General features: G+C 32.6%; 1 protein-coding gene and 1 non-coding gene across 6 annotated transcripts in view; both read right to left on the bottom strand.

The window, feature by feature from the left end:
- Positions 1–26478, bottom strand: part of LOC117170145 (AP-3 complex subunit delta-1) — a 172206-nt gene that overhangs the window by 86930 nt on the left and 58798 nt on the right. For 4 of the 5 annotated variants that reach the window (XM_033356696.1, XM_033356694.1, XM_033356695.1 and 1 more), the window contains one exon: positions 1401–1811. The exons of the other annotated variant lie outside the window; for it this stretch is intronic. In XM_033356696.1, the coding sequence (XP_033212587.1) occupies positions 1401–1811 (411 nt within the window). The remainder of the gene's footprint in view (positions 1–1400; positions 1812–26478) is intronic. 5 annotated transcript variants of the gene reach the window in all.
- On the bottom strand, positions 19621–19693 carry Trnat-ugu. The gene has a single exon. It is a non-coding gene; the product is annotated as a tRNA-Thr (tRNA).

The following is a 26478-nucleotide window of genomic DNA, read 5'->3' on the forward strand; positions in this document are numbered from 1 at the left end:
TTAGAATTATCTCGTTACTTACTTTGTCCATTAGGGATTTCCCGCTTATTATGCGCATGAATCTCATGTCAATTGCGTTAATTTTACTCTTATCTTTTTCTAGATAAGTCCATGTCTCGCTACCGTATAGTACAGTCGGTAATTTAATAATGAAAAATTGTTTTGCCGCTAACTGTACTGGATAGAAAAACTTCAGTAGAGGACAATAACCCACTTTTTGTTCACATCCTATCAGCATATTTTCTGAAAGTTTGAAACTTGTTAATTAATTATTGTAATATTAATTGCATATTTAAAAAGGCACTCAAGGGAGGGGGGGGGGGGGCTAGATGCAATAAAAAAATCTGTTTTTGCTATCTGGAATCTGGAACTTTGCGCACTCTTTACGGACACGGAATGTTGCCATTTTCATGCATGTGTTGCAAAAATTATTAACTGTTTCGTGGTTAGGAAAAAACGAAATTTAAAGCAAATAAAAATATTAAAAGTGAAAATGAATCTGTTTATAGAATTGAGAAAAAAACTTGAACATTGAAAATAATTAAATCATTAAGAACTGTCACATTTTAAAACTTTATATACTTTCATCAGCCAAAACAAAGTCATAAAAGGGTATGTTTGCAAGATAAAAAAGTTCCCGTTTGAAAATTAAAAGAAACACAATTTAAAACAATACACCATCCCCACCCTACGACAGTTTGCACAACTCGCGCTCCGATTGGTGGGAGCTTTTTCAAGATGCTCATCACTCATTTTCGGGAGTTTTGACGCTTGGGAGATTTATCACGGATTCGAATGTTCTTACCAGTTTTAGTCAGATTTTCTCAAAAAGTATTTAAAGCAAGCAAAATGAGATAAAAGTATTTTGGTACAGTTCAAATTTGCAGAAGAGGATGGAATAAGAATTAAAACGCTGACGGACTAAAGTTTCAGTCTGATCTCTGAACTGTAATAAACCGAACTTTCAACCAAATCATGCACTACTGGTCCCATCTAAACAGCACTAGTGCTTAAAAAACTGCATAATATACTATTTTTTGACAGAGGTAGTGCAGCAATATTATTTATTGAATCATCTAGTGTAGAATTATCTTGTATAAAATTGCTACCGCCATAGATTTAATGAGCTTCAAATTGAAAAAAAAACACTTTGAAAACGGTTAAGAAATATTACCTATGGAACTTTTTGAACAAAATATTTCCACTTTTTTCTTATTGAAAATATCTTTACTAAACATAAACAAAGGCACGTTCATTTCTTGTTGCAGTAACCACCTGGTACATTTAGTATGCATATATAGTATTGTTTATTTATGTTAATGACTTTATAGAATATTTTATTTGTTTGCATTGTACTAATTAGTAAAAAACGCGTGCAAGCAAGAAAGCGATCTACTCACAAGTTTGATGATTTTAATGAGCATCCAGTTGTTCGTAGAGGTGGTCATGAGCTTAAAAAACACAGGAGCAAGACTCAAGTAATTTTTCGGATTTTTCCTAGCTAGTTCACAAACTACGTTAACAGCAGCTGACTGAACGCCGCTATCTGGATCTTCGAGTCTTTCTTTCAGTCTCGGAAAAGCAGGCCTTAGAGCATCGGGAAATCTTAGGAAAACCTTGTACATCATTAACACCGCCTTCTTTCGAAGGTAGGGTTTAGTAGATGTTAGTAGAGTCATTATATCATTGACTAAATCACGCGCTAGGTCAGGACTAATAAAACAAGAGAGACCGTTTAGCGCTAAGCCCGCATCGTACTGATTTTGACTATTCAAATCTTTGCGGATCATGTTCGTAGTCAACATTAGTAACTGAAAAAAAAACATAAAATTTAGAATTGAAGCCCCGGATCAAAAAGCTCGCCTAGTGCTCAAAACAAATAAAAGTACAGTCCCAACTTCTGAGTTTATGAAAATGTTAGAAGACACACAATTAATTTTTTTTAATATACGCTTGTATAAAATAACTAAATGTGACTTTTTGCTATTTACCATTTTTTGCCGATGTTTTCTTTTGATAATAAAAATTAACTGAAAATTTTTTAACTCCAAAATTCAGTAAGTTTTTAAAATAGAATTAATAGTAGTAAGTTGGCCAATTATTGCTGAAATTGTTTAACAATTGGTTTACGCATGAATTATAGTCTAGTTTGATCTGTAAAACAATAAAAAAAACTGAAAATCGCCAATTAGTAAGAAAGTAAAAAACCTTAAATAGAAATTTATTTCTTGATATTTAAGAAACATTTTTGAAAATTTTCAGACCGGTTTACTGAAAATTGACGGAATAACGTATTTTATAACAAATCACGTGATGCCGCCAATGATAAATCCGTGAGTAGTGGGCACTTTGCACTAGCAATCAGCGTACTCGTCTTCCTGATTTCCAAACTGAATCTTATAATAATTTTTAATTGTAATATATTTTCATTTGATTGGTTAATAAATAATATAAAATTGGAGGCCGTTTACCAGCAGAGATGTTAGCTTATTATTAAAAACAAAGAATCGACGCGTTTCGAAATAGAACTAGTTTCTTATGGAGATGCATGATTATGTACAAATCAGTGAAGATTAACTATCTGAAGGATAAATATTCTAATAATATCTCAATTAATTATCTGGTGTTAACTTAGTGTAAATGTTCTTCTGTTTCGATCTTATGATACAATAAACGACTAAGATATATTTACATATGTAAAGAGCTTGTTGCTGAGACTACAAGTTACTCATAGTTTTAATCATTAAATTTAGCATGTAAAAATTAAAATCCATATCAGCAGATCAATCTTGAAAAAAATTATTTTAAGTTATATGAGAATAATTACCTCTGAAGAATTACTCCGAAAAAATAAAGGAACAGGAAAGACTCGTCTGAAAAATGTCTTGAAAATATTTGTTCCTTTTGAAGAAAAAATGATGTAGTATAAATTTGAGCTAAACCCAACAATATCTAGTACTTCCTCATATGCCTTAAAGTTTGCAAAGTTTTCAAAGTATAATTTAAAATTTGCAAGGATATTATCTTATGCTAAACATCGTTAAATGTAAACTATACTTCTCCTTCTTCCACTAATTTCCTTTTCTTGAATGTAGCTATGGGTTGCTATAAGTTGTTTCAAGAGCAACCCCTCTTTCCCCACAATCATTTATGCATTTTAGAGCTTTAACTGGTTTCTTAGATTCCTGATTAACAATGAGGTTCTTCCAATCCTGAACGTCTTCTTTTAAGAAAGAGAAGCAGGCCCAATAAATGACTTCAATGACTTTTTACTGAAATCATTCTTTCCTCGATATATTATAGAGTAAACGCATTATTAGTTCGGAAAAAAACGGCAGCTGTGAAACCATATCACGCTTGGTTTTAGTATGCATTAGGTCTGAAAAAAAACTGGGAGTTACAATTTCTTGACCTAACTACTACAAGTGACGTTTAATTAACATTGTTGCGGCTTCAGAAATAGCTGCAAAAGTACTTTGATAGGAATCCAATGTTTTAATAAATCAGAGATCCTTCACAGAAGCATTGCAAATATTAGGACATTGGATCAATAGCTTAAAGTATGATAACGCTTCAAATTACTCAAATTCCGCACATTGCCTTCTCTCGCATTTAGTGAGACGAAACATATTTATAAAAAGATTGGTTTTCATGACGTTATATCACTTTGCATATCCATCCTGCATGATAAATCGTACCTGGGAATAGAATCCTTTGACCGTCGAGTGTATTAGATAGATTTTTGTCTAGAAATTTCAGTATTAATTCCAATAGTTCGTTATAATCATCTATTCAAATTAATAATTTATTTGAATCTTGTAATAAAATTGAAGGAAATTCAATTATTTCAAGCTTAACATTTTTTTAACTTCCTCATAGGCAATCATTATTATAATGTCATATTTGAACCAACTGATAATCCAACCGAAGCTTTTAATCCATCTGTAAAGACAATTTTAAACACATGATGATGTCGACATGCAAAACACAACAGTATTTTATTTAGTTTGTGTTGCAATAAAGCAGAAGGCCCATTTTTACATCTGGTATTTGCTTCTATAGTATCAAAGCACACTCCTATGGTCTTCTCAAGAAGTTTCCATTTAACTAGAGTAGTAAACGTTGCTTTCGCAATTTTTTCACTTATACCTTGATAATTTCTGAAAATAATTTGTCATCTATATGAACAGCAAGTTGTTCTGGAAATGCAATAGTTTCCGACAAAAGATTCTCTTATTAGTTTTTTCTGTGTTAGCGCGATCTAATGTCGAGGCTATGTCTTTAATGAGTATGTCCAATACATTTATTTTTTACGCTTTTTCGAGGGTTCTGATGTTGAGGAGACTGCTGAGCAAGGATCTACTTTTTCAAATTAAAATATTTATCTCGTCGCTAGATAAAGCGGATATCACTTGTATGTTAACTTTTTTACACTCGGTACTTCTTCTTTGTTCTTCTTTTAATTTCCTTTCTGTAGTAAGCAATATCGAAGAGGCGATTTAATACCTGTTGAAACTTAGTCTCCTTAGCAAATTGCATTGGTCCACCATGGTTTATAATGCGACATAGATTTTTATACTCATTTAATAGAGTTTTAATATTCTTGTAATATTTCTTTCATCCATAGTTGGTATTCGAGCTTTATTCCAAATATTGCAGACATCCTGAGTAACCTTTTTTACATGAAAAACTTCTTCGGTTGTTGTTAACACAATGCAGTTAAGCTCTTTCTTCGGTTAACGACTGAAATTCATGATTGATACTGATTTAGCCATTTTTTAAGTTTTCTGGACATTTCTTTACAAAATACATTTTCATTTCTCGAAAGTTTTACTTCAATGTTGCGATATTAGCTATTTATGTCCTATTTCGAAGAAAATATCACTTTTTGGTTTTTAAATGAATATCTTGCGTTTCAAAAGACTAGGAGGTACTTTATTATAGGTCAAGGAATTCGTCGAGAAATCATCTATCTAAAGGAAGACTCAAATGCATTGAATAATGTACAAAAAAGCACATTATGGCGAAAAACACCCATTAGGGTTAATTTGTATAAAAATATAATTTTACCGTTGAATTCATGGTGAAAATTCAAGAAAATAATCTCTTTAATATTTTTTGGAAAGTCGAAATAAAGGATACTATTAAGCTTTAAGAGCTTTAAGGTCGACGAGCGGGTAGTGGCTACTGTTGGTTTTTGCTCAAATTTATACTACATCTTTTTTCTTCAAAAGGAACAGATATATTTAAGAGGACCTTCAATACAGATGATTGAAGGTGGCACAGTTTCGACAAAAGTCTCCCTACATGCCAATTTTCAAAGTATTTTTATGTTTTTTTAATGACTGTAAGGTTTTCAAGTATAACGAGTCAGTCGAGAAAATCCACTTTCTCTAAACAAAAATGTTTTGTTTATCAACAAAGTAAACAATATTTCTTTCCTAACTTTTCTCATGTACCTTTCTTAAGATCTTTCAATTGACTAAAGAAAAGCTTAAGTAAGTGTAATAATTATCTAGTCATAATTTCCAGTAAGAAGAGCTGATGTTTGATAATTATTTAAACATTTTTCATAAACAAATACACAGTTTTCGTATGCCACAATGAATATGCTCAATTTATTAGCAGAATCAGCCAAAAATATCTTGCCAATGAGTCCTTGCTGTCATTTTTTCAAATTGACAACAAATTTAAATTATTAAAACCATTTTTGTAAACAAATATACACTTTGACCACTTTTGCATAAAAAGGATAATTGTTTCATGAAATATACTAGAAATACCTCACCAATGGCCTGCTTCTTGACGTATTTATCCAATTAACAACAGATTTTAATTATTTCAACCAAATTTATAAAAAATACACAGTTCGACAGCTTAAGGAATGTTCATTTTGCTTGACTGTATAATAGAACATTAGGACAGGAAGCAACTCAACTTTTAAGGAACACTCAAAATATTGTATGAAATAGAATATTCACATTTTTGGTTATCATAATAATATGATACCAAATAAAAGGCGCATTTGATAATGTAGTCAATATATTTGAATGGAACAATTTTGAATTTTCGCGCCTGGATACAAGTGACATATCTATAGATAGCGATTTATTATTATAGATAGATTCTTTTGTTCGATATTGAAAGAAAGGAGTCAGTCTTGTATCAGCCATACTTGAATCAACTTTTCTTTACATTTTGTTATGTAAAATGGGCCTTTTTATCTATCGCTTGACCATCCCCTTCGGTTACAACTGTTATCAGAAGGGATAGTCGAGAAGCCTCGGATATTCGGGAAAACTGAAAATCAAATGTGACGCGAGTGCTCGTCAAAATCGTGTCGACAGTATGAAGAGTGGGTAAATCGCTTCGATCGTGAACTTTAACAAAGGCTGGTAGTCTGACGCAGTTACGCTTACACCTCGGACTAAAATCGGTTATGGGTGCCGACGAGAGTTGTTGATTACGGTTACGGTTATCTTAATGAGTCTCTTGAAATTGAAAACTTCCACGGGTTCGATCAAGACGGGAAACAACGTTGCGTATATGATGATGTGCATAGCGTGACTGAATCTGGAGTCTAAACAGCTCCAGCAGGAGGAGCAGTCATTTAAAACATACAAGATATTATTGCAGCGACTACTAGAGCGGTGATGGAAGCCATGCGAATTGGAAGTCAGATGAGCAACAATGGGAATCATCAAGAAGTTAGACATACGAATAATTCTAGACCGGCAGTCTAACAGTTTTAACTAAGAAAAAAATGGAGAACTTAGGTTATACGTTTATTTTCATGCATTGAACAAAATAATCGTCAGTGAGCATTTCCCTCTAACACGCATAGGTGATCTTTTAGATTGACTCCATGGTAAGGTTTGGTTTACAAAACTTGACCTGCAAGACAGTTTCGACCATATCAGAATGTCCGAGAATTCTATTAGGTATACATCTTTTCATACTCCGCAGGCACAATATGAAAAATTACAAATGCCATTTACAATTTTAAATGCGCCGTCTTATTTCCAAAGGTATTTAAATTGCATTTTCCAAGCCTTAATTAACGGATTTAAGATTTCCTGATCGTGACTAAAAGTCTCGATGAAAACTGATCAGTTTTAAGGGATATTTAAGGGATGTATTTTTGTGGTTTTAGAAATCGAGTACTTGGGTCACCTCATTTGTATTTATGGGATTCAATCGAGCCGAGAACACGTCAAAGCGATTTTAGAATATCCCTTACCGGAAAGTGCCAAACAAGTTCAGCAGTTTCTACGGCTGGTTAATTTTGTACATCGTTTTATACCCAACTTTGCCCTTATATCCAAACCTTGTGAGGGAGTTCGAAAATTAAGGGATAGGTTAAGGATTTTAAAACATCGAGAAAACGGGTGACGTCAATGATGAACCGTCAATTCATATATAAAAATGGATTATTGATCAACTCACAAGTTGCACTCCAAATCTCCAAAAGCCCGAACCGGGCGGCAAAGCCCAGATTGGGCAGGCGATGACGGTGGCACCCGGCCGATTGAGCCAAGGAACCTGAAGAAAAACCTAGTGGTTGTCGGTTTGCCTTGGGGAAGAGACAGTAAACTGGAAAACGTCCACCTGGATTAGTGACGTCGTTGTGGAACAGACGGGGTTGCGGAATGGTAAGATGTCCCCACCAGTCAACAGTGCAGGGAGGACAAGACTGGCTCCTCGGTGCCGAGGTTTGGCTATTAGAAATAGAAAGTGGTGCTCTCTCCACCCCCCCCCCCCCCCCCCCCCCCCCCCCCCCCCCCCCCCCCCCCCCCGTCTTTAGCCCGTAGGGCCGAACGACAACTGGGTGCTTGTAACTTTGTTATAACCATTGTATTGAATCTTAAAAAAGGGATTCGAATTTGTTTTTGAGAAAACGGAAATACGAGCCTTTAATACTTTATTAGTTTATTTTACCACCGAGCATGTCTTAGCTGTTCACAACACTACTCTTTACACAGATTTGCATACAGATGAGACAGCGTTAGGATTCGGGGTTATGATTTTACAGCGGAAAAAAGATAATTATTTACATCACGCATTTTATTTTAGCAGCATATTTTACGCGTTAGAACGATTTCGAGATCATTTGACGGGAATATCGTTCGTAATCTTCCTTCATTGTTACGTAATTATACAAGCTCTGAATTAAAAAGAGATCAACTCGTGTATCAATTGATGGGCCTAGTTTCTTCAAGCTTTCTAGTATAATGTAGAACATATAGTTTCCGAAAGTATGAGGCATTTTGATGCTCTGAAATGTGAAGTCCTTGTAATCGAACCTTTGACCTTCGAACAAGAGCTTATGTAGAAAAAGTTGTCAGATCTAGAACTGTAAGAAATGAACGAATCGTTAGAGCAGGGAGAGAGTGCCAGGTACGAAATACGTAATGATTTTGCTCTTCAGAAAGTACAAGGATTCTGCTCTTTTCTTTTTACCTGCGTATATGATCAATAGTGTAATTACATCTTTTCGTGACGATATTGGTCACGTTGAGGTTGATAAAACTGTTGAATTGCCCTTGAGGGTGTGTTAGTTTCCAAAGTTGCGTGAAAAAGTAAAAGAATATGTGGATAACTGCTTGAAGTGTTAAGTGTATTCTGGGCAATCTGGTTGGAGCGAAGGTGACTTACATTTATGGGATTGGGCCAAAGGACCTTTCGAAGCAAGTGTTATCGACCACTATACCCTTGCAATCCGAGAGTCTTGGATACAAGGATATCTTCCTGTAAATTCGACATCAGAGAAAAAAGCAACTGCAAAGATTGAGAATTATATTTATCACAACGGTAAACGAGACCTTTGGTTTCCGACAGAGGAAGTTGCTTCACTTCTCAGGAATTTGATCAGTTTATAACTATAAGAGATATTAAGAATATAAAAGTAGCAGCTGGCACTCCTCGCGTGAATGGCCAAGCGGAACGTATATATAGAAATTTCAAGGTCAACTTTGTATAATATAGCTGGGTCTTCGGATTGGAAAAAGGGACTGGAAAATGCACAACACTGTAAATAGAGCGATACGTGGTTCACCAGCTCGTCTTCTTTTTGGAGTGGACCAAGCCGATGTAATCTGCGAGAAAATGCGGTTGAAAAACAAATAAGAGTTCGACGGAGAACACAAGCGTTCGAAGAAAAACACAAATCTCCTATCAAATACAAAAGTGGCGATTATATTATGATATCAAATATGGTTACCGAAAAAGGTGTTAATAAAAAATTTTTACCTTAATTTAAAGTGCCCTAAGAAATAAAAAAGGTCTTGCGTGATGATCGTTATCTAATACGAGATATCGACAAACAATAACTCTGTACGACCACGATCCTGATGGCTGGGGCGACCGTTTGTCAGGATAGGCCGAATTGTAGTCGATATAGGTATTTAATTCTCCGCTTTCCTTGTTATTTTTACTACGTCCGCCGTCCAAGTAGGTCACCTATGTCCACCCCTCCTCCACCAATACAGTTTGCCATTCAAAAATAATTTGATAATTCTAAGTTATTAATCAGATCTTTGAATTTTGGCGCCTCGAAGTGAGTGAGATCTATAGATGGCGATTAATTATCATAGATCGATTCTTCCGTACGATATTGGATGAAAGAAGTCATTCTTGTATCAGCCATACTTGAATAAACTCTTCTTTACATTTGCATAAGTAAAACGGCCTCTTTATCTACTGCTCAACCATTTCCTTCGATTACTACAATAACCCAATGGCACTGTAATCCAATAAACAAGAACCCATTGCACCTTTGATTAACACACACTCACTTTGTTTTTTAGTTCATTCCACAAAAAAAAATCATTAAGGGAAAAACGCTGAAACTATGAACTTGTTTCTAAATATTGCTTAAATGATCAAAACCTCGTGTTAATTAGAAAAATATGAGAAGAAGGAATAATTGATCAGACATTTCTAGTTTATTCAACAACAAAAAATAAGCCTATTTATGCAAAAGTGGCATTACATATTTAGATGCTTTCGCTAAGAAAATAGACCCTATTTTTGGAAAAATTGTCAAAAGCTGCATTTATCTATCAAAATTGTTTAAATAATTAATATTTTTCTCAAATTGAACAAAATTACATCCTAGTCACTCGCAATACATTTTTAGTTGATTCAGCAAAAATTAGGCCTATTCGTGAAAATGTTGAAAATGTGAATTAGTTCAAGAATATTATTTAAATAATTAACAGTTGTTAATTAAACAAAAATTAAGCATTATTAATTCTCATATTTTATACAAAAATTATGAATTTCAAAAAACTAATGATTGCGTATAACGAAAAAATGGTTTATGTTCATTAATCTGTTTTAAATATTATACTTTTTTTTTTACTCTAGCATGCTCGAAATTCTGACTAGATGGTTATTAAACTGACTAAATCTCTTATTTGATCAAATCTGCAACGACTCCCTTTACCTAAAAATCTTAATTTCATTTAAAAAAAAAAACATAAAAATCTCTTAAATATTGGCTTGTAAACAGAATTTTGTCCACAACACTCTTCGGCCATCTCCATGTTTCTGCCAAAAGTCCGCCCAGCCCCGAGGAGGTCAAGACTTTTTGAAGAGAGGTTTGCGAGATCGAACCCTACTTGAAGGAAAACACTAAATATAATCCGCTTTGAGGACCTTTGCGACAAACACACAACATCTGAGGAGGTCAGTCCTTCAATCACTGCCGAAGAGGTGAAGAAAGCACTCGGGGGCACGTAAAACTTCTCCGCTGTTGTAAGGATCTATAAGGGTCTAGCGTGGTTCTACCTAGAAAAACTTTATTCAAAAGTGTGAGAGTATGCAAGGGTACACAGTAGAGTGGTTCTTATTTATAGATTTTGGATTCTTCTTTGTCTCACTGCCTCCCCCTATTTTTTTGGAAAAAACAAACCAAAAAATGATCACCAAATTTGAGCGAAATCCGTTAAAAGTAACATGTGGTAGTGAATAACAAAATCTCGTCCAATCCTCACAAGAAGTATATTTATTTATTAGAAGGCACGTGATGATAATGAAAACTCAAAATTTGGAAGAAATTCAAGATGGCCGCCCAACGTTTTTTTCAAACTTATTATTTCTTTGTTTCTCGATGACAACTTTTCAAGTCAAAATTTTGAGTAATTAAAAATGGTGCCTTATGCAATACACAAAAACTTGTATTCTTTACGATTTCGTCCAAAGATCTTTAACTTTAGAAGAAAAATCAATTGTATTGTTATAAAGTGCATGGTTGGAAGTAGATCTGGAAATTTTTAATAAATTACAAATGTAGCTTCATTACTATTTGCAAAAAGTAACAAAATTTTTACAAATTTAGACAAAATATTAAATACATTTTCGAAAAGGATTAAGTGATTCTCAAAACTAAAAATTTTGCGACAGCGATAAACACTTACAACTTGTCGTAATACTACAAGTTGTATGCAATTATCGCCGTCGCGTCGCTTCCCGGATGAGAGGAAGACCACTTGCTCGACATTTCGTACAGCTTCAGTTAAGCTAGAAATGTTGTTTTTTGATGAAATTTGAAAAATTTTCAGCAAAGTCAGAAATGTTTATTTGTTGTTATTTTTTAGCCAACCTTCCGAACTTTCAAAAAATTTTAAGCATTGTGAATTTTTAAATTCTTTCCGAAAATATATTTCACACTTTCTTTAAATTTTTGAAAATAGCACTGAAGCACTAATTTTACTTTCATGAAAATTTCGAGATCTACTTTAACCATAAACTTTGTAATAATACTATTGCTTTTTCTTCAAAATTTGAAGATCTTTACACGAAAAGCATATAAAATACGAGTTCTTGAGTACTTTATAAGGCGCTATTTTGAATTTTTCCAAATTTGGCTTTCATGCATTACAAAATATCTTTCTTCACAATAATGTAGCCTTTTAATTGACGCTTGAAAAATTGTGGTCGAGAAAGAAGGAAATGTGTTTTAAACAAATTTTGGGCGGCCATCTTGATTTTTTTTTAATTTTTAGTTTTTATTCTCGTCGTGCTTTCTAATCAATACATCTGCCTCTTATAATAATTTAAAAAGATTTTTTAATAATTGTGGAAAATGTAATTTTCGTTCTAATTTAGCGATCCGCCGTTTTGTAAATTTTTAAGAAAAAAAAAACCGGCGTGTAGATATATTTTTTCAACACAGATTAAAGATCATAATTGTAAAGAGCCAAAGGATTCCAATGAAATACAAAAAAAATACCTGCATGAGAAACTTTGAGTGCTTTGGGTCACATGTTAATATTAACCCATTTTGCTCAAATTTGGCAGAGATGACTTTTTTTATCATACAAACAAAATAGGGGGGGGGGGGGCTAAACCAAAGAAATTCGAAAAGAATCCACGAAGGGTAAATAAGGACCACCCTAGTCTATACTGGTTCTAGCAGACATACAGCGCAGGCAATTACTTTAATGTTCCTTGAAGCGTCTACACGTTTCTATCTTGGTTCTATTTGGGATCACTTTATTCAAAAACATAGGACTCTACAGGGGTTTATCTAGACGGGTTGTATCAAGCACGCAGAACGGGAAATTATTTTTAAGTTCGTTGAGGGCATCTATACGAGTCTAGCATGGTTCTACCAAGAAACAGTTTATTAAAAGCAACATCTCTTTTTATTCAAATTGTTTCATCTTGATAAACTCTAATTTAATAAAATAGAGTTAGTCTATCATAAAAAAGAAACTTTCGGTTATATCTAGAAAAATTTTTGCAGCGATATATCAGTCATTGGACCCCATCTGAATGTTATGTTATTATACAGAGGTATGACCTCGAAGGTTTGAGAACAATAACAATTATTTTATTAGGTGTCATTTTTTAGTATTTTGTGATTGATTCTGTAAACACAACGTATTTATTCCATCCGAAATGCGCATTTATTCCATGTACATGCGCAGTTGAAAAGGTCGCGGTCCGTTGGCATCAAAGCTTTCTACTGATTCGTTTTAATACACTGAAATGATGATTCCGTGGAGAATTTAGAATTTGTAGTTTGCTAAACAGACGTGCAAAGTAGTGTTTTTACGCACGTATATTCAAAAAAAATTTCCAACTTAAAGTAAATTGGAAACAATGCTACTATGAGGGTGGTTTCTAAATGATGTTAGTACATTATCCCCTGGGTTATTGATTTATAAAAAGGTCAGTGGGATCAAACACTTTTTTCGGTTTTGAAATTCTTCGTTCTTCCTTAGTAAGAGCTGATAAATATTTTTTACATCCCTTAAAGTAAATTACATCGATATTATTGCATTAAACAAGAACGTGTTTTTAAAAAAAAGTTCAAGAGCGGTTGATTCTAGGTCGAATATGGTTATGTTAAAAAATGTTCACAATAAAATTGGATTTTCTGTACAATTGTGAGATTTCTGAATAAATCAAATAAAAGGTGAAAAATATCATAGAAAGAATTTCAGAAATAGATCAAGCCTTTTGTACTCGAAAAAATGTATTTTCCTGTTAAAAAAACAACCATTTCATTTGCATTAACAATTAGTAGTATAAAATGACATGAACTGCAGCGTACAATTTTACACATAAGGGAATGTTTCTGAGATGAAACTTCTTTCAATTGTTCCTCCATTTCCGTACAATATATTTCTTAACTGAGGCGAGCATGTAGGTAGCGGAGATGATTAGGATTTCTAATGTCATTAATACTGCTTCCCAAGGTTCTTTGAAAACAGAGCCTATTGCAGGAGAAAACGGTCTACTAAATGTCGTAGGTTTTATAGTAGTATCATAGACCCGTGGGCACTACGACCTACTTTCAGGACAGTGCCTGCGAGTTTGGCCAGGCCATCCCTTTCTTCAGAGGTCCTTTGTTGGAAAATGGGAAAAAAATTTGAGATAAAAAAATTTCTAACTTTGCAATCAGCGATTTGGAAGTAATATATTTGAAATCTACACATTTTTCTGAATCCAGAGAAATGTAATTTGTCTATAACGGTTTAAAATTTGAGAAGTATTTAGTATTAGATTGAATATGAAGCAGACGTTTCTTGGCATTGAGCTCCTTCAAATTTTAAACTTTTTTAGGCAAGTAATATATCATCTTATATATACTAAGGTCCATGAATAGACCGAAAAGTAGTCAAAAAAATTAAGTCGGGACGGATCTGACTGTACCTGAAAAGTGACCAAAAAGTGTTCCGACCACTATCATAGACCGATGTGGCCGTTCTCACACCCGCTAAAATTGTTGCCATTAGAACTCATAATCACTTCTGTTACCTTTACCATAGATTCAATTTAGAAATTTACTTCTTTGGCGATTTAAAAAAGGTCTTAAATATTATTATTCTGGCCTAAGCTTGAGGAAATATATTGTATAATTATGAAGGAACAATTAAAAGAGAATTCATCTAAAAAATATTCCCAGTGTATCAAATTGTACTGATATTACTCGTATTACTGGTATTACAGGTACCAAGTGAATTTTAATTGGCTGAAGTAAGTGAAACTCCTGTTTATTTTCATGAAACATTTATTTGAAGAAAATAAATACGACCTGTTGGTCGAAGCGAAATATTTCTTTTAATCAAAGAAATATTAATTTAAGTCGAAAAATATACATTTTACACCAAATGAATGACTCATTGTTCCAAATGAATGTGCCATGAATTGGAATGAATATTTTCTTGAGGTGGGGAAATATGAATTAAAGGAAGGAAATATATTTTAAAGGTCAAGCAAATATTTTATAGGCTCACAAAACTATTTCCGCAAAGCTAATTTCTGAATATTCGAAGCACAAAAATATATCTCTGATTCAAAACAATATTTCTTTGGCTTGATGAACCTGAAACAGAAAAATTCGATGACAAATCCACCCCCAGCAGGAATTGAACTTGGGTCCATCGAATGTAAATTCCACAGCGTTGACCACGACGCTAACGTAACATGGATATATGTTTTTTTGATGCATCTTTTTCTTGAGTTTCGACCTTCGATTGATTTATGAAAAAGTCTCCGGAAGAAAAGGCCATTTAAATAAAGTAAAAAAAAACCTCGTATTTTGAAAAAATGACAACGTTTCGGACCCAATGTGGTCCCTTATCAAGTCTTAGAACACCAGTTGAGAAATGAGTAAAGGAGACACTTGAAATTCCGTGTTGTTATTAAAAATGAATATAGATTTAGTTTTATGGTCGTGAAAATGGAAATGTGAGAAGTCCAAAGAGAATCAGCAAACTTTATCAATCTGTATTTGCTAAGATACACATTGACGGTTGAACACAACCTTTTGGATTTTAATGTTAGCTAATAACATCAAAATACCAAAACATTTTTCAATTACTGGACATCTTCATTAAGGTGGACAAGCCCATATTTGTTCTCAAATGTCAAGGAGAAACATATTTTGATTGAGAAGACATAAAAACGAAAAACTGCAAAACAACAGCGGAAAATGCCATGGCGTCCAAGGATACATTTTCCGCTGTTGTTTTAGAGTTTTTCGTTTTTATAATGTCTTTTCAATAAAAATTTGTTTCCCATTTACATTTGAGAACAAATATGGGATTGTCCAGTTTAATGAAGATGTCCAGTAATTGAAAAATGTTTTGGCATTTTGATGTTAACTTTAGCTAATATTAAAATCCAAAAGGTTGTTTTCAACCATCAATGTGTATCTTAGCAAATACACATTGATAAAGTTTGCTGATTCTCTTTGGACTTCTCACATTTCCATTTTCACAACCATAAAACTAAATCCATATTCATTTGTATTACCAACACGGAATTTCATGTGTCTCCTTTACTCATTTCTCAACTGGCGTTCTAAGGCTTGGTAAGGGACCACATTGGGTCCGAAACGTTGCTATTTTTTCAAAATACGAGGTTTTTTTTTTTACTTTATTTAAATGGTCTATCCTTCCGGAGACTTTTTCATACATACTTCTTTTATCTAAAGAAGCATTCAATTGAAATAAATGTCACCAAATTATTAGATTTTTATTTTAAAAAAATGATAACTTCGTTGGAATAAATGTTTATTTGTTATGAATAATTTAATTCTAGTAATTAAATGTAATATTTTCTTCCCCCGAAGAAATAAGAATTTAAGTAAACACAATACCTTGTTCATCAAAATAAATAGTCCATTGCTATAAATACATGGACCCTTTGTGACAAACAAATATATACTGTAATTTAATTAATATTATTTTGAATCCCGAATCAGTTCAAAGAATCGAACTCTTTGAATCAAATATATATTTGTTTGAACGGCTAATCACATTTTAACGAATCTAGACTTTTGGAATTAAGGAAATCATTTTCTTGAATGTAAGAAATATGTATTTCAATCAAGAACATAAGCCAAAGAATTCATTTTTTAGATGAACAAAAGATGTAGGCCTGGTTTAAATAAAACTTACTTCTGTTAAAAAATATTTTCATCATGCTAAGAAATAGGATTCAAGAAAATAAATTTACTCGGTGCTAAGAATTATTTTTTTCAGTGTAGCCGTCGATAATACGTCTGCACCAGTTAGAACCTTTTTTGCACACTAAAAAATTGTGACCATTTATGAGTGATTCAGAACCAATCAACTTAGATTATTACATTTTATAATTAGGAAAAGAAACAATACAATTTTTTAATATTTATAAAATTACTATTATTTAATACATGATTTTATAGAAAATTTGATTAAAAAGATTTCTTTAAAGAAATTATGGTAGAAATACTTGGAGTAATAATATATATTATATTACCTCACTTTTCGGCTCATTCGAGACAAAAAAATCTGCCCGGTGCGCGGGCACACTCTCATAGCGCACAGCTTGCTTTGTTCGCAAGTTTGAGCGCGCGTCAAAGCATCGACAACAGTAATTTGGTGATAGTGACTTCTTTTTTGTTAAAGCTCCTGCGGCTTTAACGAATACATTCTTATCACGTATCTCGTGCTTCGCAGTCGAATTGGTATCTCTACTTATATATCATTTCCATAAATGTATGCTGAGAAGTTCAACTAACCTTCAGCAGCGTTGTGTTAGATGGGAGTTCATATGATCTCATTTTCACATTCCCGCCCCACAGCCCTAGCGGAAGAAACGGAGAGGTTGCAGAAAGATCGCGTCGGAAAGGATTCGGAAAAAGTTCGGAAAGAGATTCCTTTCTGATCCTTTACAAATTGTATGGGAACTTTGCTTTCGACTTCTTTCCGCCCTTCGAGCTGTCTCATGAACCTTTCCGAGTTCTTTCCGAATGTCCCATTCTTCGACTTCTTTCCGATAATTGTACTGATGTTTCCGATTCCTTTCCGAATGTCGCCGAATATTTCCGAATGACTACCCACTTTACTCTTTTCGAATGTATCCAATTTCTTTCCGAATCAAATTAAAAAATATATATTTTCGTAATAATAATTTATTTTTATCTTCCAAGCCTTTTAAATTGCAGCGATCATATTGATTCCTGTTGAATCCAACAAAGTATCACGTATATTATTGCTGCACATTATCACGTCTAGATATTCCAAATATCAAATATTCAATTTGCCCAAGTCTCATTTGTAATCACTACAATAAGTCATTGATGAAATCCCTTCTTTGTATGATAAAAATAATACAATATGAAATATAAATTGCACTGAGTTTGACTAAATGTTGAAAAGCCAAAAGAAGCGTCACTTTTATCGCTTTTCCATTTCCACAATAAACTGAATAAACTGAAAGCACTATGGGAAATTAGAAATATACGAAACTTTCTGTGATTTTAATCAATAATCTTGGGAAAAGCTCTGACAGCATCTCGTCTCTGCTTGCCCCAGCGCCATTTTGATCTAAGATTGTCGCTTACTCACTTACTCGCTTTCAGTGGTGCGACCGATAAACCCAATCGATAGTAAGCATTCGATTGCACTAATACTCGACTGAACCAAAAGAATTAAATGTCATTATTTGTTTGAAAAAAGGCGTTAGTGAATGTCATCCTCTGCCAATAATAATAATCATTCTTGTAGATCTCACCAAAAAATATAACCACATTCAATAACTTTGTTTCAGATGATTTTAGGTTGAAAATCGAGTTCAGTGCAATCGAATACCTACCATAATCGATATGAATGAAATCCAAAAAAGAAAATGGCGACGCAAGAGACATTGATAATTTTCCATAGTGTTTTCAGTCACAGTAGGATATACAATTGAAAACTCGTTTTTCTTATTGTCAAAAATGCATATATTTAGGCGAATTTTGCATCATTTTGTTTAAAAATCACAACTGTTTCATTAAAAATTAAGCTGTTTTATCCTTTTTTATTAAAAATATGACAAATTATAGTTGAAAGTGAAACTACTTTGGTATATTCAGACATTTATTTATTTTAATTAATTTTCATTTTATTAATTTTTCTAATTTCATAAATGTATTAGTAAATTATATGTTATTATTTATTATATATATTTATTTAAAAATATATATACCTGCATAATTAATACAACATTTAATGATTTATGTTTTACATTTTACATTTATTCGGAAAGAAATCAGAAACATTCGGAACGAACATAAACAGTGGGACACATGTGAATATTCGGAAAGCATCAGAATAAGATAATGGGAAACTGCAAACTAATTCGGAAAGAAATCGGAAACGTTCAGAAAGAATTATATGCAGTGGAACACCTCGGTGAAAGTTCGAAACACATCGGAAAAACCTTCGGAATGAGAGCCGTTTGGAAAGAAATCGGAAGAAAAGTTCCCATACAATTCGGAAAGGATCGGAACGGAACACCGAACTCTTTCCGTTTCTTCCACTAGGAAGTGGGGAAAAAGGATATTTTTGTTCAAAACAACGTACAGCCCAGAAATATTGAGTAATTTGAACAACAAAAATTTGAAAAAATAGCTGCTAAGATTTCTGAGAGAGTTGTCGAGTAGGATTACTTAATAAGGTTTTCAATTTTTTTTATAATAAATAAAAAAGTGTGACGAAAAGATGGCCATTTTATCTAATTGATGTTCCCGCTGCTCATCAATAACAGGAAAATTGTTGAAATCGCGTAAGTTTCATAGAGTAACATTAGATAAAGATGTTTCAACATTATATATTAAACAACACAAATTTTTATATACAAAATAATTGTTGAAAAAATGTTTTTTACGATTTTCAATAATTATACGTTTTTTCACGTTATATTGCAAGAAATCTAAATGGAAACAATATTATATTAAAAAATTTGTTCTCGTAAGGGTACGTGATATTTAGAAAATTATCGATTTTACCAGTTTTAGGTTACTCCCGCTTTTTTCTATAATAATAAATATTTTGTCTTAAAAATTCAGGAAATGATAATCAACAAGCTAACGGATAGATGTTATTATAGATGTTATTATTTTAAGGCCAGTTATTAAATTCAAGTTTTTGAAACAGAGTTATAGAAACAGAGTTTCGGTTAGACTGGTTAATTAGACAGAATATTATTTTAGAGGCCTAATACCAGTGGTTATTTGATGTTTGTACAACAGAGGTCTCTTTATTGTATGGTTGATAAGTAGAACTACTATATCATAATCAATTTTTATTACGCCAAATTAATTGAAAACGCGAGAAAAATAAGTTCTAAAAAATTCACTGCGAGCTGGGTTTGAACCAACAACCTCCTCATTACATGTGAGGGGCGCTACCAATTGCGCCACCACAGCACATGTAATGAGGAGGTTGTTGATTCAAACCCAGCCCGCAGTGAATTTTTTAAAACTTTCTCGTTTCAGAATCAGTGCTTCAAAATACATGAAGAGATACTAAGATAAGAAACCAATTGGAGATTTTTGAAATTAAAAACAAAAGTTTTAGTGGTGCTGGAAGGTTTTTAAAACTATAAAAATTATTAAGTGTGTGAAATTTACTCTACAGCTGTAAAAATCATATATTTTTGGATACTATTTCAGGTAGCAAGTAAGAATATAAAAATGAAAATTATAAAAAAATTCCTGCTGAATAAAGGAATTAGTTTTTAATTAAGGAAAAATTGATTTATTGCATTTGGCTAGCTTAACATTTTTTTTAAGTTAAAAAATCTGTTGCCTAAAACTTATTTAGTATTGACAATGATGACAACTTATTTTGCATTGACAATGATATTTCCGTACGAAAGGACCCCCAAGTGCCCTACGCCCTAACCAGGTATATATACAAATCAAAGAGTGTTAAAAAATGGTAAACGGGCGCTTATTATTAGTTTAATTATCAAGAATAGATTTAATGCGGATATTGTAAGTATGTGTATTTATAAAAAGTTAATATAATACAGTTTTTTTTTACTAAAATTAAGAAAATTAAGTTTTTCAGTCAAATAATTTATTATTCATAGAAAATATACTTACATAATTCTTTTTTATTATGTAAATAAAAACAAATAAATATATGGAAGAATAAAACAAGGTTTCAGGGTTTAAAAAATGTTTAAAAAATACAATTATAACATTTTCCTGCAGGTTCTTGCACTCCACTTTTCTTCAAAGAATTCGTTTTTCGTCTGATTTTAAATTATTTTATACTCCAAAGAAAAATAAAGCATGCAGCACTTTTTAAAATGGGTAATATTCGAAACAAGGTATCCATGTTTTCTTTTAGATCAATCAAAGACTGTGCGTTTTACAGATGTTTTTAAAAAGGAAAAAATGTTTTTTGTCACTGAGGTTATTAAAACGTCTTTGAACACGAAAGTTCTTTATTTTTCATCAGCTTTGGACAGTTTCTAAGCGGATTAATTCTCTAAAGAAAAGAAGTATTGGGCCCTTTGTGATATAAGTGAAGTTCAATTTTTTTACATATTTTTAATTGCTATTTTAGAAAATCTATTCCACATATAAAACTGAGTAAAAAAGGATATTATAAAAAAATTGCGATAAACTGAAAACTGTGCATTTTATAAACGTTTTTCTATAGCAGAAAATTATTTTTTTGTCATTGACGTTATTAAAGCATTTTTGTACTTGACTTTTCTTTATTATGTACTACTTTTGGATCGCTTTTAGGCATTTTAAATATTTTAAGAAAATAAGTATTGAGTCCTTTGTTAAATAAGTGGAACTTAATTCGTTGTTTCACATATTTCAAATTATTGCTTAATAAGTGTTATTTCGCACTAAAAACTTCGAGATTATTATACAAAAGAGTTGGATAAATTGATAACTGTGCATTTATGGCGGTTTTTATATAGAAGAAAATCGTTTTTTGTCATCAAGATTATTCAAGCATTTTTGAACTTTAAATTTCTTTAGTGTTTAGTACTTTCCAATATTTTATAAATCTATTAAATATTTAAAGAAAAAAGCATCGAGCCTTTTGAAGTAACTAAAACTCAATTCTCAAATCTTTCTAAATAAAAAATGGTCTATTAAAGTCTCTCAAAAATATACAATTTGCCTTAGAACTACTCAATTATCATCAGGAAGATGTTTTAAAAAACAATGAGTTCAACAGCTTTTAGTTTCAAGGCAGTTGGTGCTCACCACACGGCTTGGTAGGACGTTGCCTTGCAATACTAGCGCTAGAGTTTGTCACCGAGATCAAAGTGCTTGACAGCGAAGTTGGTAGAGCGCGTAGTTTGGACACACTAGTTTAGGTGGTTTAGGCATGGTTCGAATCCTCGAGGAGTGCGATTTTTCAAAGCGTTTACACGTGCGATTATATGTGTAAGTAACCGTGTGTGCGAATTATATAATTTAATCATTTAAAAAATGAAGGTTATATGACAATAATATTAAAAATAATTTTGTTGTTGTGGAGAAATCGTGTGTTGAACTTTCATAAATTATCGTTTAGAATTTAGATTGCTTGTCTAAGGGACAAATTACGTTAAGTTGCGGCTATGTTCTGCATTTGAATACATCTCTATATGAAGTAATATAATGAAGTTTTAGAGTATTACACCAATTTAACCAAATAAAAATTATGAAAATTAGAAAGAATATTTATTGGTACATTATTTCGTATGTGTTTCTAGATTCACACTATGACATGCCTAGATGAACACTAGACACTTCCTAGATGCTCACTAGACGCTTCCTAAATGCTCACTACACGCCTCCTAGATTCACACTATACGATCCCTAGATGCGCACTAGACGTTTTCTACATGCCCACTTGACGTTACCTAGATAATCCAGACGCCATACCCAGTCCTGTCGGATCTTATACGTCGGAAAAATATTTTGAATGATTCGTATGCAGAAGGATCTCCTAATTACGAATCGGTGTGGTACGTCTTCGGCAGATTGTGCGTTCTCAAGATATTCGCAATTAATCAATTTTTTAATTACTCCCGATTAATGCTTTTCCATTAAACGTATTTCGATTTTTTTTCTGCACTTTATTAGCTCATTGCATAACGAATAAAAAATGTCTAAACATATTTGCCCTCCGACGAATATTTATTGCACAATAGCAACTAATAGGCGAGAAAATTGGGAAAAAATTCTGTCTGCAATATCTTCAAAAATATCATCTAAAAGAGAAATATGTTTTTAAGTTCTGAAAACAACAGCTAAAATACACACTTCTTATAGAAAATACTATTTCTTTAAAGTTAATGATTTCCTGTCAAAATGGAGTTTTATTGTGTGAAATTCTGCGGTGTGATAATAAATAGTCATTTTTAGTAAATTAAATTCATGTTGGAGACAATATTTTTGCTCAAATATATTGTTGCTTCACCCAGACACAAAGTTCCTGTAAAATTATGGTGAAATTGTTTAAGTTCAAGCAACTACGCATGAATAATCAATTACGGGGTTTCAAATACTAACAACTTTCCAAAAAAAAAGTTATAAATGTATGAAATTTAGCATGATAACTCTCTAAAGTACCACTAAAACAATGATGTTAAGAAAAAATTGTTTATACAAAAATTGTAACCTGTAGAACAATCTAAATTCCAATTATTTATCTACAGTTCTATATGTAGTGGGAACTTGGCACGAAGCTTTAACAACCTAAGATATTATTTGAAAATCAGTCATGAAATTTAAATTTCTTCATTTTTATTCTTTAATGGTTATCAACTTCCCTTTTTTTAAGAATTCGACAATGGGCTCGATAAGTGACATTGTAAACTCGGAAGCGCTCATGTGGCCGGCTGGTTCAGAGCCCATAGGCGTGGAAATAGAAAATGCTAGCAGAAGGGTTCATGGGTTCATTCGGCACCGTGAAACTATTTTGCTGTTATAAGAAATAAGAAATTATTTAATTTCTACAAAAATAAGTTTCTTTTATGTCACTGAAAAACTAGAATCAGAATAAAATTAAATAATAATCGAAATTTTGTTTTAAATGAGGCTGCAGCAAATGATCGAAAATTTTGGTACGAATAGGCGAATTTTGTCCGAACATACAACTCGTTTAAATTATTTTAAATAATTTTAAATTTTACATTACTTTTTTAACTTTTTAGAACTTAAAATGAATGAAGTTTTTTCTATAAAGAATAAGCAGGATTTTCTAAAAATTTTATGAAAAATGTCATTAGTTTTAAAAGATATTTAGAATTAAATTGTTTAGTCGAAAAGTGTTTGTGACTAATTTACATTTTATACGTGTAAATTATTGAACATTTGAATATAACATTTTTTAATTTAAAAACAAAAAAATTCAAGAGCTCGAGTTTGAGTGCTTTAATTTGTAGTTTATTTTTTACTACTTCAAATGGAAATTTTTTTATCTTTGGAGACCAAATTTGTTTATTTTATTGATCATGAAAAATGTTTGCGAACTGAGAAAAAAACCGAGAAATTACCAGAATTGTTCTTCGATTAAAATGGCCACATCGACGATACCATAAATATATTAGATGAATGATAAATAATTTAGAGATATTACTACACATAATGACACGATATGTAACTGAATACTGACTCATCGACACCTAATAAAACGACGTCTAAGAAAGAAACTCCTGAATCACAACATATATTAATACTAATTATACAATAATAAATTACATGAAAAAATTATTTCATAATATTAATGTTGTAAATGAGTCTGCATCGTTTTTTTTACTTTAACAAAACACAATTTCTTTTCAAAATTAAGTCAGTTTTCCTGAAAGAATAATTCAGTGCATATTATTGTGGCTGAGTTGGCCCCCAACCATTGCTCGGTATCTACGACGATTCGACGCCAATGGTTTCTGACCTGGCCCGTCGTTAACATGTTTGCTAGTTTAAGGCATCACTTATAGCCCCATTGTCAAACACTTCCAAAAAAAGGAAAGTTGATCATTATTAAATGAATAACAAATAAGAAATTTAAATTACATGAGTGCATTTTAAATAATATCTAGGATTGTTTAAGCTCCGTGCCAAGTTCCCACTGCATATAGAACTGTAGATAATTAATTGGAATTTAGATTGTTCTACAGGTTACAATTTTTGTACAAACAATTTTTTCCTAACATCATTGTTTTAGTGGTACTTTAGAGAATTATCATGCTAAATTTCAAACATTTATAACTTTTTGATGGAAAGTTGTTAGTATTTAAAACCCCGTAATTGATTATTCATGCGTAGTTTCTTAAATTTAAACAATTTTACCATAATTTCACAGTAACTTTGTGCCTGGGAACAGAAACAATATATTTGAGTAAAAATATTGTCTAACATGAATTTAATTTACTAAAAATGGCTATTTATTATCACACAGCAGAATTTCACCCAATAAAACTCCATTTTGCCAGGAAATTATTAACTTTAGAGAAATAGTGTTTATTATAAAAAGTGTGTATTTTAGCTGTTATTTTTAGAACTTAAGAAAATATTTCTCCTTTAAATGATATTTTTGAAGATATTGCAGACAGAATTTTTTTCCAATTTTCTCGCCTATTAGTTGCTATTGTGCAATAAATATTCGTCGGAGGGCAAATATGTTTGCACATTTTTTATTCGTCATGCAATGAGCTAATAAAGTGCAGAAAAAAATCGAAATACGTTTAATGGAAAAGCAATAATCGGGAGTAATTAAAAAATTGATTAATTGCGAATATCTCGAGAACGCACAATCTGCCGAAGACGTACCACACTAATTCGAAATCTGGAGATCATTCTGCATACGAATCATTCAAAATATTTTGGCGACATATAAGATCCGACAGAACTGAGTATGGCGTCTGGACTAAGACGCGTACTACGCACGCGTATAGATAGTAATAGGGGCGGCCTAAGAATGTACCGCTTTACTGCTTACCCCATAAAAAAAGGACTGAGGACGGTGACCTTTGTGAGTCTAGCAGTCGTTTAGTTATAATCTAGCAAGGGGTCAATTCTAGATGATGTGTTCCTAGACGATATCATCTAGAAATCGTCTAGATTTCCGGTAGGGGTGTAATTTTCACACTAAAATATCCGTACGTTTACAATAGAAAAAATTAAGTAAATGTAATGTACATTACTGTGGTCCAAAAACACTATTTTTTAGAGGGCAACAAATTCCATTTATTTAAATAAATTTGTTTTTGATCATTCGTTTTTTTTATACAAAGTACGAGGGTGAATCAAATAATAACTGGAATTCTTTTTTAATATTTATTTATTTATAAAACAATACAAAAATACTATTGATTATTTTTCTACATAGTCTCCTTCACGCTCTACACATTTTTTCCAGCGGTTTGGAAGCTTGTTAATTCCTTGCTCGTAGAAACTTTGAGGTCGAGTCATCAACCAGTTGCGCACGAATTCCTCAACATCTTGATCGTTGTCAAATCGCAATCCTCCAAGTGCATCTTTCATGGGCGCAAACAAATGATAGTCACAGGGTGACAAATCTGGGCTGTATGGAGGATGTTCAAGAGTTTCCCAATGCATATCCTCCAGTTTTTGTTTCGTTTCACCCGCCGTATGCGGTCTGACATTGTCATGAAGAAGGATGGCGTTTCTGATGGGGTTACCGCGTCTTTTGCTTCTGTAAGCGGCTTTTGCTGCCTCCAACAGCTGGCAGTAGTAGGCAGCGTTAACCGTACGTCGATCATGTAGGAAATCAATGAGCAACACTCTTCTGTAGTCGAAAAAGACGGTCGCGAGGACCTTACCGGCTGAGAGACGGGTTTTGGCTTTCACAGGACCGGCTTCGTCTTTCCTTCGCCATTCTTTACTCGCCATCTTGGACTCGGGAGTGTAATGATGCACCCATGTTTCATCACATGTCACTGCATGTTCACTCGATTCAATCGATTCAGAAGTCTCTTACTGATTCGCAGTCGGATGTTTTTTTGATCTTCGTTCAATAACTTCGGGACCCATCGGGCACAGATTTTTTTGAAACCAAGATGATTTTTAATGATTGTTTGAGCACTTCCATAGCAAATGCCCACCTGTAAAGCGATTTCATGAAGTGAACCGCCTGTCACTTTCAATAAGGTCACGAACTGCACCAATGTTATCGCCAGAGACACTTGATCTTGGACGTCGATTATGACTCACATTTTCCACAC

The sequence above is a fragment of the Belonocnema kinseyi genome, chromosome 3, assembly GCF_010883055.1.
Source record: "Belonocnema kinseyi isolate 2016_QV_RU_SX_M_011 chromosome 3, B_treatae_v1, whole genome shotgun sequence".
In the NCBI taxonomy this organism is placed as follows: Eukaryota; Metazoa; Arthropoda; class Insecta; order Hymenoptera; family Cynipidae; genus Belonocnema; species Belonocnema kinseyi.